The 17,303-nt window shown below is 37.1% G+C and overlaps 1 protein-coding gene across 1 annotated transcript; it reads right to left on the reverse strand.

Annotated features, from left to right (window-relative positions):
* Positions 1 to 1,982: 1,982 nt before the first annotated feature.
* cyp1a (cytochrome P450, family 1, subfamily A) lies at positions 1,983 to 5,498 on the reverse strand. Its single transcript, XM_032561525.1, has 7 exons — positions 5,388 to 5,498; positions 4,225 to 5,095; positions 3,997 to 4,123; positions 3,817 to 3,906; positions 3,489 to 3,612; positions 3,274 to 3,360; positions 1,983 to 3,109 (listed from the first exon to the last, which is right to left on the reverse strand). Exons 2-7 carry the CDS (start codon positions 5,062 to 5,064, stop codon positions 2,812 to 2,814), a joined length of 1,566 nt encoding a protein of 521 aa, XP_032417416.1. The 5' UTR covers positions 5,065 to 5,095; positions 5,388 to 5,498; the 3' UTR covers positions 1,983 to 2,811.
* Positions 5,499 to 17,303: the final 11,805 nt, after the last annotated feature.

The raw sequence follows: 17,303 nt of genomic DNA on the forward strand, positions 1-17,303 counted from the left end.
TAGCAGGTTGTCATTACTTTAATAAATAGCTACTTGTAATATTAATAAATAATATTACAGGGCCTGTTGGAAAAAAACTAACCCGTTTTAATATAGCATATATTTTACACACACCAATTGCATCAATTATGTCTAAACTCCAAGAGCTGAAATTCTTCATTTATTTTGTTAATTTTCTCTGAATTTATAAAATAGCCTATAGACAAGATTATGGGATATTTTACACTTTCCTTTAATATGACCTATTTCATTGCTTCAAACAATACAGTTTATTACTTTCTGGGGTCTTCACCACAAAAAATAGCTGCATAGTAAACAAATATGTTTTAATCGTTTCACTCACATGTCCTGGAATGATTCGAGTTGTACATTGTTCTGTAACTCTGGCCATGGTGTCCTGCTGATAAGTTGGATTAGAGTAGAGGATGACTTATAGAATCAGTTTTGAGTCTCTGCAAACTTCAAATTTTTCAAGTGATACAAGGGGGGGGGAAAAGTAAGTGATGATCGAAACCCAGTGTTGATGTGAACGACAGTTGCTTTCTTTTACGAAAAATAATAATTTTCACACTGAAAATGTGTACCATTCATAAATGAATCTGACTGTATTACTAATAAGCTCTTGGTAAGTCTATCTGCAAATGATTCCTCCCCAATGCAATTTACTGAGTGAACACTGGGAGATTGAATATCTGAATCAACTTGTTCACATATCTTACAGTAATTTGGAATATTTAATTGTAACTATATGACTTATAGTCAAATGTTATGGGTATCATACCCTCACACAACACCTTGCTGTTATTTTGGTTCTGTCCACCTAAACGAACAGGGGCAACTGAGTCAGGTGTGAAGAAGTGTCTTGAAGCCACAACTCCTTCTGAGACTTTTATGAGATCAGGACTATAACTTCTTGACGATGCCTTAAGATGTTTGCTTAATATTTCCAGAAGTGTTTACCCAATATTGCCATGGATTTGGTGAAGTGCACCAGTCCTCCTTCCACCCTCTAAAGAACACTCCAATGACGTGATACAAATCACCAATCATCTCTTACTGGTTTTGTTGCTTTTGTTCTGGATTAAAATGCACATTTTGCAGTAAATATACATCTCTTGGACACAAAACCAATTTCCATCCTAAACAGTATAGTGGCTGGGTATTTCTGCATTGCTTAAATGTAAAAATAATTGTGAAGATTGACAATTCCTTTTCCAATATCTTATTTTCTCAGGATGTCATACTAAGAAACAGTGTGTTTGATGGGTTGCCTTAAAATACGCACAGGTATGCCTATTTTTTTAAATAATCAAATGTTTTAAAATAATTGTTCAAAAGCTTACAAAGCTATTCAGGCCATTGTTTAAATAGATGGATCAAATGTAAATGTATGTAATGAAATGACATACTTTATTTATTTATCCATTTACTCTCTAATATTTCTGTCGGTATCATAAAAGACTGCACACTAAAAGTGGTTCAACTAAAAAGACCTTTAAAATGAATATATATTACACAGCTTGTAGCATGGATTGTAACAAAAGGTGCCACTCACAATATGGCGGCCGAGATGACGTACGATGCGGACGCGGAACGACTAGCGAAGAGGCTGCTAGTCCGCAGGTTAACGGCTTTATTAATTATAGAAGTTGACTACCATTATTTTCGTTGATTGTTGTAAATAAGTAACTGACATGTTTTAACAATGAGTCTCTGTATTATTAGTTGACAACATAAAGATTTATACCTTCAAATACGTCACTAGCGTGAAGCTAAACTTTGAAAAAAGGCTCATGTAGTTGACGCAGTGTTGAGGGTTTACGTTACTTCCTGTTTCAACCACGTGGGTTTGTTGTGATTTTCTCCCCTCTTCCTGGTGGAAGGTGAATGGATTTAAAACACGTGAGAAATCCTATCTTTAGTACATTTCTTATTAGATCATAATGGTTCCCATTAATGTCTGCTAAAATGAGACAGACAACTGCATTATACACAGCATTTTATTTTATTTCTGTTGATAAAATAATTCCAACTTTTATTTTTCTATACAATGCATTGCATATATAAGAGATATAAAATTGTACAGCATTAGGATATTTTTCCAGAATCATTTGAACTGCCCTGATTAATCATTTTTTGGCACAGACAAGTAGTTCACCTCAAGCATAAACAAATGCTTGAATTATAAAAATGACCTATAAAAATATACACACACACATAATCACATTTAGGGATACAAATATAGCTTCAGGATTGGCATTTACAGTATAGTGAAATGAAAATAATTAGCTTACAAACTTGAATGGAATGGTATCATACTGTAATATCTGTTTGCTACAGCGACTTCTGGTACAAAGTGTAGATTGCAGTGCCCTTCATAGTAATGCCTAAAATTTACTCTCCATCCAAAAAACTAACAACTCCTATTGTATCCCTAATCACTTTTGCATGGAATTATTTTAGATTACAGGACAACACAGCAATATGCATCTTCTTGTTCTTCATTTATAAGCAGAGACAATTGGCAGAAATATTGCTTTGCAGAGCCTCAAACTACAAAGTAGTCCAAATGTAGAAATATCTTACAGTCTGCATCATACAATTTTCCTTACCTGCCTCAATGCCATTAGCTCTATAGATAAAGATCATTCAGTGCCCTCGATTCTCAGAAAAATACTTCTTTCACTCACACTTAATGTAACTCTAAATCTATAGTATCACAGTCTATAGTATCACAGAATGTGAGACACCTTCTCACATTCTGTGAGGTGTGACACCTTCAGAGTCTTACATTCTGAATAATGCATAGCTTCACTGGTCACCCTTAGCTCTCATTGAAACTCCCAGGTAGCAGCGTTTGTTTTTCATTGTGAGGCCGTATTCTGGGGTCATGTCCACAGGCTCTCCAGGTAACTTGTAAAAGTGCAGCTTCTGGATGATAATTGCTAAGAAGAGGAAGACTTCATTTCGTGCGATAACCTCGCCAATGCACCTCCGCCTTCCCATGCCGAAAATGAGCACCTTCTCTCCCTCTAGCTTGTTGACCTCTGTGCCATCATCATTGACGAAACGGTCTGGGATGAATGAAGAGGGGTCTTTCCAGAGCTCTCTGAAAGGCAACAACATCAAAAGAAATTCAGGCTTGATCCTATTGTTTCCTGATTTATTTGGATTGTGGTTTCCTTTGTCATGTAAGGTTTCACAACTGTTTTGGTGCAGTAAAAACTCTAAGAGAGTTCAAAATTGAATATTAAAAGCTATCAAGAAACTTACGGATCGTGGTTTATCTGCCACTGGTTGATAAAGATACAAGTGTCTTTGGGAATGAAGTAGCCATTCAGAGACGTATCTTTTGTAGAGCTGAAAAAGGCAAAGATCAAGATCATTGAGAATCCTATGTTGATGTTGATTTTTTTTGCCTTCATTACATACTCTGCCAGCTAACAGCTAATTCTCAAAACTATAAGTAGAAAAAAAGCAAATCTTACCAGTGAGGGATTGTGAAAGGTAGGTATGAAGAATGACGGAAGAGCTCCAAGATGAAAGATTCCAGTAAAGGCAAATTGTTTCTATCAGCAAGAGTAGGAGTACGATCCAGACCAATCTGCACCTCTAAAAATGAGAAGAGTTGGTAAAATATCAATCCAGATTAAGATGGAAACTGCATGAGTTGTTTTCTTAACAACAAAAAAATCACATTCTATTTTGTGAGTCTGGAGCAAAATTGTAAATACCAATGGTTTTTTGTAAGATTTACTGTCTGGCAAGATAAAAAAGGCAAAAAAAAAATGATTTAAGGAAAAAGCTCTAACTTACTGATTTCCTGAAAAAGCCTCTCCTCAACTTCTGGATATGACACAAGGTACATCACTGCCCACGACAGACCAGTAGAGATGGTGTCAAAACCTAGGAGAACAAATACATTACTGAGGAGATCATGTTGTGTAAAATAATGTTTCCATACAATCCAACCACTCAGCATGTATTAAAACCTACCAGCTCCAAAAAGATCATTGACAATGCCGACAATTTTCTCATCTGACATCTGGATGTTGGAGTTCTCATCCAGCTTCCGGTCCTCACAGTGATCTATTAAGGAGTCTGTGATGTCACGGATGTTGTCCTAGAAATAAATGATTTGGCCATTTAATTAAACAAACTATGTCTTAAAAGTAAAAATAAGACTGGGGTACATTATATTTTATCACTTATGCAGTAGAGTACCTTGTCAAAGGTGGTGTAGTGCTCAGTGACGATCTTTTGAACAAAGTTGTTGAAGCGGTTGTTGAGGTTGACAAACTTCCTCATTGATTTGTTGGGAAGATACTGCATAGCAGGGATGAAGTCTGCAGGGTTGCCACTGCCTGCCACCTGGACAAAATCTTCTGCGAGGTTTACTAAGCTGAGCAGCTCCTGGTCATGATGGTCATAGCGACGGCCAAAGCACATTCCACAGATGACATTGGCAACAGAAACAACTATGTAGCGGAAAGGGTCAAATTTGCCTTCAACTCTCATGACATTTTGGAGTTCTTTGATCAAATGTTCTGACTCTTTGCAGATGTGCTCCTCCAGCACGCAGGAGTATTCTGGGAGCTTTCCATCCAGGGAGGAAAAAGAACGCAGTGCACTGTAGGCCAGCTTTCTGCGAGCCCGCCAAATGCCAGCTTGGTCTGTGCTGAAGGACAGACTTTTGCCATCATTGATAAAGCGGAAGCTGTACAGGTCTGGTCTGCCGGCAAAGTCATCCCCCTGTTTGGTGAGAGCCTGTTTAACTGTTTCATAACCACTCAGAACGACAACTGGACGCATCCCGATTTGAATCTGGAACACATCTCCAAAGCGCTTGCTCATTTCAGTAAGACTTAGATAAGGCTTGCTTCCCAGCTCTATCAAATTCCCTATGATAGGAAATGCGCTCGGGCCGGGGAGTTGACGAAGCCCCTCTGGGATCTCTCTGCGGAACTGCTTAAGGGTGAGGTACACGAAACACACTGTCACCAAGGCTATCAAACCCTCAGACACTGAGAGTGCTCCGATGAATGGCAGTATCATTAATGCCATGATGACAACTTTTCTCTGTTCTCTGCTCAACCTGTGAATTAAATAGGAGGGACATTAGATCAGTGTTGACAGAGAGAAGAAAGCAGTATTGTGCAACATAATGATTGCACAGCAAGATCTCAAGTTAGTGAGAACCATGCCATGTGTTTGACTCTGCTGCACAGTGGTGATCTGTGCACACCTGCAGACTATGCACAGTGGTAGTAGATGTCTTGGACATCTAGTATGTCAGTACTACTAATTTAAAATAAAGTCAAGCATCATAGAATCCCCACAGTCTTGTTCCTATCTTAAAAAAATATTTATGCAGGTAGTCACCTTACCTTCTGTTGAATGACAAAAAGAAAACTCTAATTCCAGAGATGTGTATCCAACAACACAAAAATGTTTTGCAAAGGTGTCCTTAACGTTGCTGATGTCTTCAAAACCGAGAGTGGACTTATAATTTATAGAGCACTGCACAATCTGATTGGCTGCTGTGGATGACATCATCTCTCCTCCTCCAAATTTCTGCGGCTCTCCTTTTCTAATTCTCTGCCATGAATGAAGTTTGGAACATAAAAAAAAGTTGGTGGGTGTGTCTGTGTGTGGTCCTTACATTACAAAATTTGTGTGTATTGCAAATGTTCCACTGCTTTCTTCAAGTTTAGCTCTGTATGAGACACTGAACTGGCTGTAAATCAGTGTGTGATCTGAGATAAGACAGTTCAAATCACTGTCATCATGCACTTGTTATGCAGGTATTTCAAACTTTGCAGTATCTGCTATGTATTTTCAATGCAACAGTTTTGGCATTTTCTAATGCAGGATATGTGGTACGATTAATACACTTGAATGCACTTTGGCTCGGTCTGTGCAGGTAGGATATTTGCTGGCGCAGAGACCTTCTGCGAGTGCGGTCTGTCAGGATAACCACAGAAGAGTTCATGCCCGGTGAAGGAGCTTCTTGATACTATAAGGATTTCTCGCATGAAGCGGACTTAATTGGAAGCAACTGAGATGGGTTATTTGCTTGTGATTGTGATACCAAACAAACTTTCAGCCATCTTACCTTCCAGATTTGGAAGTAAGGACGAGACTGCTGACCATGCCAGCCTTTTCCAGGCATGGTTACACAGTGCTGATAAAAACAGATGCCATTGCGTGCTTGTACCTGTATGCACTCTGCAGGAGTTAAAGATTGACCAGTTGCGTGAGAGCGCAGAGATCAAACCTTCCCCTCCCCTTCGAGGAGGATGCTGGGCAGAGTTAGAGGGAGGGAGGGGGAGCAGGCGGCGCTGCTGCCGGAGCAAAAGGCCAGACGAGTTCATACACTTAAATAAAGCGCTGCGTAATGAGTGGCTTAACTAATGCACCGTTACAACTTTGAAACAAAAATCCACTATGTTAAAGAAAAAAAAAATATAAACAAACAAACAAAAAACAACAACACATTATTAAGAGCACCAACCTGGTTCTCAGCTACACTTTAGTTTTTATTGAATTTAAACCTTTTGTCCCCTTAGCTCATGCCATGCCCACGTTGTTTTCTAATCTGTTGGATTAATGCTGGACAAGAAGGGATGAAAAACTCGCAGGTATCTGCAGTTGTTTATGTTTACATGTTCTGACAGAGCTCATCCATCTTCATAAAATAGAATATTGAACAGTTTAGAAATCTTGTCTCATATAGCTAAAACAAAGTCATTAAGTAAAGCATATAGTTCAAGCAAAAAGTCAGAACTTTGTTTTCTCAGGAAATTTTTTTTCGAATGACAGATGAAGTTAAATAGTTTTTTTATGTAGAAGTTATGAGCATGTAAAGCTATATATGGTTATGGACAAGACATCTAACTTGTTGTCTGAAGATCCACTGACACCAACTGCCGGGAGGCTTAACCACAAAAGATTATTGCTGGAAGATGTTCACACAATGCTGTATCAAAGCATTATGATGGAAAGTTTATTGGAAGAAAAAAATTCTACTAGAAAAAAAGTGCACAAACACAAAACTTTGAGTCCAGCAGAGAAACTGTCACAAGTGTACATTGGCTAAAATGACTGTTGCTAAGTGGTTCTGCCTTTTCTTTATAAATGAAACCAAATTTTTGCTTTCATGTAAAAATCAAGAGAGAAGAGAGATGCAGACCAAGTTCAGACCAAGTATAATGTACAGTACACTTGTCCGTTGGCTGTTATTTCTACTTTAAAAATCCTTTATTGTTGTTATTTTTTTCCTAGGTAAATAATTTGTGGGTCATTAACTGTAAATCATATTCACAACTAAACATTTGGAATGTATCACCTTGTATATAATGGATCTACAAGTGTTCATTTAACTTTTTCTGAAATTATTTACTGATATAGGTAACCTTTTAGGTGATATATAGTGAAAAAATATATAACCAACATTGGTGTTATAAACAATACAGCAATGTTGCATTTGTGACTTTGACAGTTATTCTGTGCGTGTGCTATTGAATTTGAAGGAACGTGGTGTCAAAAATCAGAGAACCTATAATAGTGAAATGCTGTCACAAAAAACAATGATTTTTCAAATAAAAAAACAAGCAATCAGATGGGAATATTTATTTTGCTTATTTCAAAAGACTGCTAAAATAGGATTTTGCCGACGGAGGGCGTTATATCTCGTTTATCTCTTTTACTTCCCTTCACATTCTTAATAATAATGTGACTTTTTTTTTTTTTCTTAATAGACAGTTTGTGCACCAAGATCCAACGGCCTTGGGCACAACTCTCAAGGAAAATGAGACTTTTTCTTTTGAATAACGTCCAAAAGACATAACTTAATTTGTTCGCCAATTCCCTCCGGTCCGCGCTGAACAGCGCTGTCCCGGTCCCCTGGGGGGATGCATGTGTTGAATCTGCAGGGTTTCTTTCTCCGTGCGCTCCGGCGCTACCCCTCTGGTGCAGCAGGTTGCGTGAGAAGCGGAGCTGCCGTCCAGAGGGGAGGGTCTCCGTCTTCTGGACAATCCTAAATCTGCTTGGTTAAGTCACGCGAAGGCTGTAGCCCCTGGAAAAGACACAAAGGTTTTAAACTCGTAGAACAAAGAGGAAAAAAAGCTCAAATCTTTTTTCTTTTTTTTTCACGCCCCTCACTCATTGCCCGCACGAAGGTGCACGTGTATTCGCGCGCGCGCTGTAGCTTCTGTAAATGAGAGGATCTTGTAGCTTTGGAGTCATGCAATCTGCCACTCAGGCTTCACTGTTTGCAGTCATGTAACACGCTGAGGTCGCTGTAGGGCAAAACGAATCGCCAAAACTCCGAACAAGATGACCTCGTCACCCCTCCCGGACTTTTGCAAGCTCCAAGAGTTGAGCCCGCTGGTAAGGAGTGCAACCAATAAATCATAATTCTTAATAATTATGATTTCAAATTAAAAAGATGCAATGAAAAAAAAAATCTGTTTCATTTTATTTCTTTTTCTTTTACATACGAATAGCACAAGATTAAATAAGTAAATAAATAAAATTGCATATTTGATTTCAAACTTCAAAACAGATCATTTAGAGATGTAAAATAATTAACATATCTTCTTTCCAAAATTATATGCATTTTTGGAAAGAGGCATATTTACTTTCACCACGCCAGTCATACGTTATATAATTCAAAGGGCATTGCTTTACGGAAAATAGCAAGAGGTAAAGAAAACGACGTTTTAGAAAACTGTAAAAAAAATAGCAATCAATTTTCTGCATCACAAAAAAGGAATGCACAAAAGGTTAATTTGAAATAAATAAATAAATAAATAAATAAATATAGTGTCAATGAAATTGGACTGATAAAGTTTAAATTACATTTTAACATATTTTGCATTCAAGCACATCCTCATAAAATCATTACAAAATATATACATACTTTTATCATTTTTTACCAAAAATGAAAAAAAACAAAACAAAAAAAAACAATCAGTAATTCAGTACAAGTGAATTTCACATAGTACACAGCATAATTAGTGATTTTTATCAAAAAATTATCGTTGATCATTTGTGGCTTATCCTCCTAATAAAGGGTATTATAGACTGTCTGTTGGGCAGTTGTCAAATCAGCAATCTTCCCTGGTTCTGTAAGACATTACATATATATACTGTATATATACATATATTATATTTTTTCTTTATTAAATTATGGTAATATAGTTTTCTTTCAAAGTGAATGTCAGGCCGTCATTAGCTATAAGCTGTAGCTGTAATGAATATGTGTATTATCTATAGTTTTTGAATAAAATAACTGAAATAAATAAACTTTTCACATTTATTCTAATTTATTCAGATGCACTTGTAATAAAACACTTAAAAGCATAATAATTGGTTTGGATGAGTATGGCATTTTCAAATGAAGAATTACATCATTTCACTTACAAAATTTTAAGAATTCATTACACAAAAAGTGCATCATTTCAAGCATTTCTTTGTAATTATTTTTGATAGATTGATGGTTATCTATTTGCCATATTTCTACTGTGTTTTTGTGTCACCTTTGCTTTGAATCTTGATCATTTCTTATGCTGGGTTGTGTCTCTGGTGTGTTTACATTTGGGATTTCTCTTTCTTTGTTTCCTATTGTATCAGCAAATTCAACAGCTCAGCTTCAATTGCATCTCTTCCCTCACAGCTGCACCTTGTTTCTAATCAACCACCTGCTCATTGTTCAGCAATTAATGCTCCAACTGAAATATCTTTCACGTTAGTCAGTTCTGAGTCAGATCTTTCTGTTACCTCTAGCATGGTTTCAGGTCCTTGTGTATTTTTCCATTGTATTGATTTTTTTTCTTTATTTAGTTAAGTAAATAGTTACAATTTTCTGCCTCTTTTCTGCATTTGGATCCAGCTCTACACCGTTCTGGCAATTTTTTATTTTTTTATTACAGTTTTTTTTTTCTTCCTACCGAACCACTACTTGGGTATTTCACCCTGAACAGTCAGGTTCTTTAAGGATGACATTTATTGGCTTATGCTTCTTTATGATTGTCCCAATAAGTAAAAAAATAATAATAATAATTGTGATTGGGTGTAATATTTTTGTTCATTTTGGTGATTGCTTAAAGGGTAATGAAAAGATTTATGAGTTGACACAGTGATCATTTGCTGAAGAAGCCGGCTGCTCAAAGAGTTGTTTCCAACCATAGCAATGAAAGTTTGAGTGGAAAAAAATGTGGTAGAAAAAAGTATCTTCCTAGCAATATTAGAAGTCCCACAGCTGACAAGCTTTAAGGAGATGCTGTAGGTTTTTGTCAAGAGGAAGTCAAGAAACACCAGGGTCAGACCCAACAATGCAGGTGAGCTGAAAATCCCATTTAAAGCTGGGCTTGTTTCCTACATACCATGCTATGCTGATGCAGTTGTAGATGCAAAATGAGCCCTGACCACATACTGAGGAGGGAGATAGACTGTACAGTACATTGATATCAATTTTAGTTTACATTTAAGTGATAAAATTCAATTTATGTGATTTTTACATAACATTCTTATCTGACAAAATTGATTTGGTTTTTTTGTTGGTATAATCATTCAAATCAATAGAAAGGTACAAGAAAACTTGCCCTGTGTGAAATGTACAACTTCAAATTGGAATTGAACTACAAAAACAAATTAAAATATATTAAGATCCACTTGCATTCTACACTTCTGTCTCATTGACAAATGGCATGTGGCAGGAAATCCTTCCTGCCACATGCCATCTCACTGTACAATAAAAGCTAAATTATTGTTCTGCACAAATCAGTCCAATTTCGCACAACTGCACTGTGGCACACTTGCTGTACATATATTTACATATACATACTGTTTCTGCATTTTTGAATCTTTGCAAGGACTGCTCTAAGCTGCTTTTTATATTGACAGCATGTTATATTTTATTTTTATTTTATCTTGTCTACAATTGCTACTCAGTGGTGGTTGTTGTGTTTCTTGTCTCTATGCTGCTGTAACTGCGAAATAATTTCCATGCTGGGATGAATAAAGTAATTCTATTCTATTCTATTCTATTCTATAATATAAATGAGAACCTCTTCACCTCTTTCATGGAAGGTAAAAAGGCATTTCCCAGAATGGAACAGGAACGTTTCAGTTGGTGACGAATAAGTAATGAAGAATGTGGAAGATCAGTTGACACTGGAAGGACTGATGTAGTTCATAAATTCTTTAAAAGATTAAAGAGATTGAAGGCAGCAGTGGCACAGATAACTGTCTGCACAGTGGCACATAACTGTGCCACTGTGCAGATCCACAGGTGTATTTGTGTGTGAACATGAGTACAGCAGGTTAAATGGAGCAGACACCAAGCCCAAGAGATTTTAAATGTTAGATTCTCTGTGTCTATCTTATGAGAACTGTGCAGAAAAATTAAGAAAAAAAATGGTTTTGCCTCCAGTCATGTATGTCTCAAAGAGTTTGTGGACATAAAAGCGGGTGTAATGACTGAGAAGGTTTTCAGTCTTCTCATGCAAACGTTGTCACGCATACACATTGCGTGCAGGTATGGAACCCATTCTGTGTGCCTGAATCTATTCTGGTGCATACAAGCCTTGTGAAGAGTGTTTCTTTCTATTTGTGACTGACTTCAAGGTTTAAGCATCAAAATAAGTGCATGCTACAGCCTCAAAGTTCTGAAACTTTAGTGGTTTGAGATGGCCACAAAAAATAATCACACATATCATCATGAATTTTCTTTTCTTTTTTTTAACTGCAGTCCAGGGTTGAAATTCTTGTGTTTATGGGAGCAGGATGTATTCCTTGACAGCAGGTAATCTGATGTGATTTTAACTTCCCGTGTAACATTCCATGACAGATGTGTTTTGCACATGTTATGATATAGAAACCAAAGTTTTGACTAGCAGAAAAAAATTATTTATGGTTCGTACTTTCTCCCTATCACTGATTATATCAGAATATTTCTCAAAAGCAGAACCTCATTTTAACTGAGATACAACATTGTGGCTATTCTTCTGTAAATGAGAACAATACCTGCGCCCATAGGACACCGCCGAACAGCCTCCAAGGCTTGCCTGTGCCCCATCGAGCAAATACTAATAGGATTATTTTGTGCTGCAGGTCACGACACCTCACATGAATGCTGCCATGACCTAATATAAACTCACAGCACATTTTCATCACTGCTTGGTGCACCCAATTAATGTGGAGCTAAAACGTTCAGTTGGTTGTTTTCGCAAGTCCACAAAGCAACATGGAAAAAGAAAAAAAACAAAAACTTAAACACTCATTCTGAACAAATCCCCCCCAAAAGTTCCATTCAACAACAACCACTTTGATAGTTGGTGTTAATGTTACAGGTGACTTAAAGTTTTGATTTGGGGTTCTGATTTTTGGCTTTTACAATAGTTTCCATTTCACCTTGATTGCACCTCTAATTTTTAATGCTGTCCCCACAAATAAAATCCCAACTTAGACCAGACAGCACAAATTACTGGTTGAATAATTAATGTAATATGACAGCAACAGAGCAGTGGCAATAATATGTAACTTTGCTCAGCTAAAATATTGTGCTTGTTACCAATAACACCATCTTCTAAGTATTATACAGGAAGCAATATGTGAATACTGGCTGAAATGTTGGTCTGACATTTCCAGGTCAAACTTAAAGATTTGCATCTATCCCAATAATGTGGCAATAAACCAAATACTGTATCCCTTAAAATGGCACAACTTCCAAATGAATAAGTTTGGGTGCTAAACTGACCTGCCCAGAGTCTAGATATCTCTCCAACTGAGAAGAATTTGATGGATCATGAAACATGCCTGATGAAGAAGACTCAGAAGAAGTCAACTGGAATCAGACAAAAATGACATTTCCCATTCAAAAACTCCAGTAACTGGTCTCTTTGCTTCTATGATGCTTAAAGACTGTGAATACATGACCCTGTCTTCACATTTTTATGATGTGTTCCTACTGAACACATCAGTATTGGAAGTTCATTGGTTGCCTGCAGTTCTTAACTGTGAATAAATTCTGCACTCATAAAGGCTAAGGTAGTGTTTCTCAACCATTTTTGGGCCAGCGCCCCCCTATCCATTATCCAGGTCTCTTACTGCCCCCCATCAAAAATTTGTAGGCATCTTTGCATTGAATTTTATTCTATTATTAATATTACTATCACTATTGTTGATGCTTTAATTTTTATGGTTGTTTCTGTATTTATCATCAAAAATAATTTTCCAGAGAACAAAAAAGCCATGGGAATAAAAAATTTTGTTTACAGACATCTACGAAAAAATGCAATGAATGGACATTCAACTTAAAATCGGTAGGCTTAGCAGCCAATCAGAGTGGGAAAAAAAATCTTCTTCTGTGCCATTTTCTGATGTTAGTTGTTAAATATTGCAGAAAATGACCAGATAAAAGATGTACAACAATGCCAGTTTCAACTATTTGCAAAAGACTGTTCTGTGCAAACATTAAAGCATGGATAGAACTGCAATTATATTAATCATGGCTTTTCTTCTCTTCAGTGTTTCTGTGAGTTTCTGGTGGTGCAGCTTTTGTGCTGCCTTCAGGAGAATGGAACATCAAGGCATGATCCATAAAATTTCACCCACATGGCATTTACTGTGTAAACCAGTGCTTTCAGTGGAAAAACAAAAGTTCCAGATCCTTTTAATGCCATATAAATATGGGACAGAAACATGAATTTTGTCTTTATATAGACCTGTCTATTGATTTATAGGTTAATAGTTTTTCTGGACAGAAATTACACAGAACAAAGTTGGTTCTTAATCAATCAAATCAAATCCTAGTTAAACTGAAAGTGTCATGGAGTCACTTAACACCATTATGACATTCACATCTAGTTTGTCGCTCCGTTCTACGTCTCGGTTCTCTTGTTTCATAGTTTTGCGTCGTTTTTTTTTTTTTTTTTTTCACCCCCTACGGTGCGCACTGTCGGGAAGCGTATCGATGGGGAAAGGTAGACTGACGTCTTTTAAAACAACGGAAAAATTCCGGTATTCTCCATCCATTCATCCATCCATCCATCCACCCATCCATCCATCCATCCATCCATCCATCTTCTTCCGCTTATCCGGGGTCGGGTCGCGGGGCTAGCAGCTTCAGATATCCGGTATTCTGATGATTAAAATTCAAAAGTGCTGTGGTACCACCGTTTCATACCGGATCACTTACAGCACCAATAACTCTATAAAATGAACGCTCTCTATCGTGGAATCACCCACGGAGGGATTTCTTTATTTAACTTAGTTCATTTTTCTGAGGGATACACAGTGAAGATATCGTGATTTTAATAATCATGTTTATAAGAGCGAAATTCCGTTGTCCTTCCACGGTAGCGGGCAGCATCCAGACGGACAAGAAACACTTTTTAATATAAGTTTCTGCTTTGACACAACTACAGCACTGTTAAAACATATGTACAAAAATCCTCAATAAAACATAAAATATTTGAAAATCAGACACCAGACAAGTGAGTCACATCAACGTCATCAGCCGGTGTAACACTGAACTGATACGGTGAAGCTACCAGGAGAACGAGGCTGCGCCAAGAAGCTACAAACACTGAAGAGAAGAAGAGCTGCCATCGACACACTTGCAGCCATGCATGTTTTAATGTTACACAGTACAGTTTTAGCAAGTTGCTCAAAGTCTAAACTTGTATTGTTGTGCATCTAAGGTGTAGTTTACCTTGGAGCAAAGGCCCCCCAACGGAATCCCTGCGCCTTTTGTAAAAAATTCCGCCAGCGCCCCCCGCCGTCCTCTGAACGCCCCCGTTGAGAAACGCTAGGCTCAGGCATAAAGGCTCTTAGCTTATATATGTTACTGAGACCTTGATCTGTAATCAGTTTTCAGAAACTACCATTTGATACAAAATTACCTCTTATTTCATAAAGATGAAAAAATGTCTTAGTTTACTCACTGAATATGTATACAATGTTCCATTGTGCATCAAATGTGCATGTATGAGATTTGCAGATCAATATTGTTTGGATTTATGGCTATGATTTGTAGTTAACATGTTAAGAGCTCTAACAATCAAAAACAACATGGTTAGGTTCATGAAGATATTCATGTTCTTGCTTCTTTTAAGTGATCGTGAGATAATTAGGAAGAGATAAGACTGTGCTTTGTCTAATGGTCAGTGATTGGAGCTGCAGGGCTTTGTGGTAGAGGAAGGGGTTAAGCTGTTATTTTGGGTAAAAACAAAAGGATGTAATCAGCAGACAACAGGTCAAAGTGAGTTTGCCGGTTTGTCATAAAAATCAGCTGAACAGCCCACACTGATATATCCTTCGCACGCAACCAATGCAGCACCAACACTTGCATGCCACGAACGCAAAAGTCTTCATGTATTTCCATGCTGGTGTGTATGTGTTGAAGTGAGCGTGTGTTTTGTGAGGTGCTTACTAGATCTCCTTCCTTCCCCTATGAAGTGTGAATACCAGATTAGTAACTGAGCCAATGATTTCCTTGCTGCTCTGCTCTTACCTTGCAAGCAGCACGTTCGTGCTCTGCAGCAGAAACAATGGTTGCGTGCGGAAATATCTTGGTCATTTATCTTTCTGTCACCTTTCCCTCTACAGTGGAGCACGAAGGTGTCATAACTGAACATAAAAGGGAAGGCAAAGGAAGGAGAGATCAGAGAGGACAAAAAAAAAATCACAAGACAGCGTGTCTAAGCAGAGTCATGACCCAAACTGACAAAGATAAAAAAAAGGGAGAGCAATAGTAACAAAAATGAATGGAGTATATCCAAGAGGAAATTCAGCTAATGGAAATGCATCCATGAAGAAAACCCTGGCTCCATGTTGGAAGTCAACAGTAATTATAACTTCCCCAACGTACAACTCTGTGCTGTGTGTGACTACTTCAAGATGCAAAATATCAGAAGTATAGAAAAACAGTTAACCTGGAACATGTGTCAACCTTTACAATTACTGGCTTTTTTTTTTTTTTTTTGCTTACACAAATAGTAAATCAGACAATTATTAGCAACGTGCCAGTTATTTTAGTAATGGATATGATGACATTCACAACAGGACTAGAATGGTTTGCAATTTGAGTAAAATTTCATAAAAATGCTATTGGAGCAGGAAGTTTTAGAATTTTACAACTTCCAATTTTAGGCCTTGGTTTTTGGACAACTTACAACTTTCCAAATTGGAAAGTTAGCAGGAGCATCCCAGTTATTATTCCAATTATTTGGAAATTCTCACTTCCAAGGGGAAATAAAATTTACATTTATGGTACTCAGATTACCCAAGATGTGCAGATTCTGAATAAAAATATTTGCAAAGTTTTCTCTTTACACTGGTGGAAAATGTGGTACTATTTTAGTTTCAAAAAAGCATTTTTCATCTTATTATGACCTTCTATACATTCATCTATTTTTTTAAAAATATTTTATTCTACCATATTCACAAAGCTATTCAATATGGGTTTTTTTGAAGCAGAAGGTGTCACTTCTTGTTCAGACACTTCTCTATAGAATACAAATATTACAGATCACCTTAGTCCCTGTGGGGAAATAGCAAATGGAGGAGCTTGGCACGCAACAATAGTCACGCATTACATTCAGTATATTAACATTTTCATCCCCTATCCACATGCACGCACATCATCCCACTCGAACCTTCATGCAGGGTGAACTATGTCAAGCAAGTCAGCCAATCAAAGGGCTCAGAGAGAGAGAGCGAGACAAAGAGAGTGCTGTTCTGCTGTTAATGAAGAGGGCTCACGCTGCCTACTTTTCTGCAGATTTTTAAACCAGATAAATTAAATATCTTGACTTCTACATTGTCATTTTTATTATTAAAGAGATAATAATTTTTAACTTACTGGTATATATTTCTGTGGACTCTATGAAACAATGGCTTGAAATGAGTTCAGCAGTTCTACAAAATACAATATAATATCCAAAGTAAAACTGAACGTAAACAAAAGCATATTTTAGCATCAAATTTTGTTTTTTTAAATAACCAAAATGCTTCCTAATATTGTAAAGTACGGCCCCCGTATTTATGACATTTCTATGTTTTTGTGACTACAAAAACGGCACGTTGTGAGCATTACCTTAAATAGACGATCTCCGAGTTAATGATTGTGCATTGCGTGCAGACTGTGTTTATTCGGACATAGAATGGGGTAAGGAAGTTGAGAACGGACAGAGGTGACGGTCAGCCTTGTTTACAAAACAAAGTCATTGTCCACCATTGTTGTAAATATATTTACTTGTTTTCTTTTGGATGGAGGGTAAAAAAAAAAAGAGAGA

Source organism: Xiphophorus hellerii, chromosome 4, assembly GCF_003331165.1.
Source record: "Xiphophorus hellerii strain 12219 chromosome 4, Xiphophorus_hellerii-4.1, whole genome shotgun sequence".
In the NCBI taxonomy this organism is placed as follows: domain Eukaryota; kingdom Metazoa; phylum Chordata; class Actinopteri; order Cyprinodontiformes; family Poeciliidae; genus Xiphophorus; species Xiphophorus hellerii.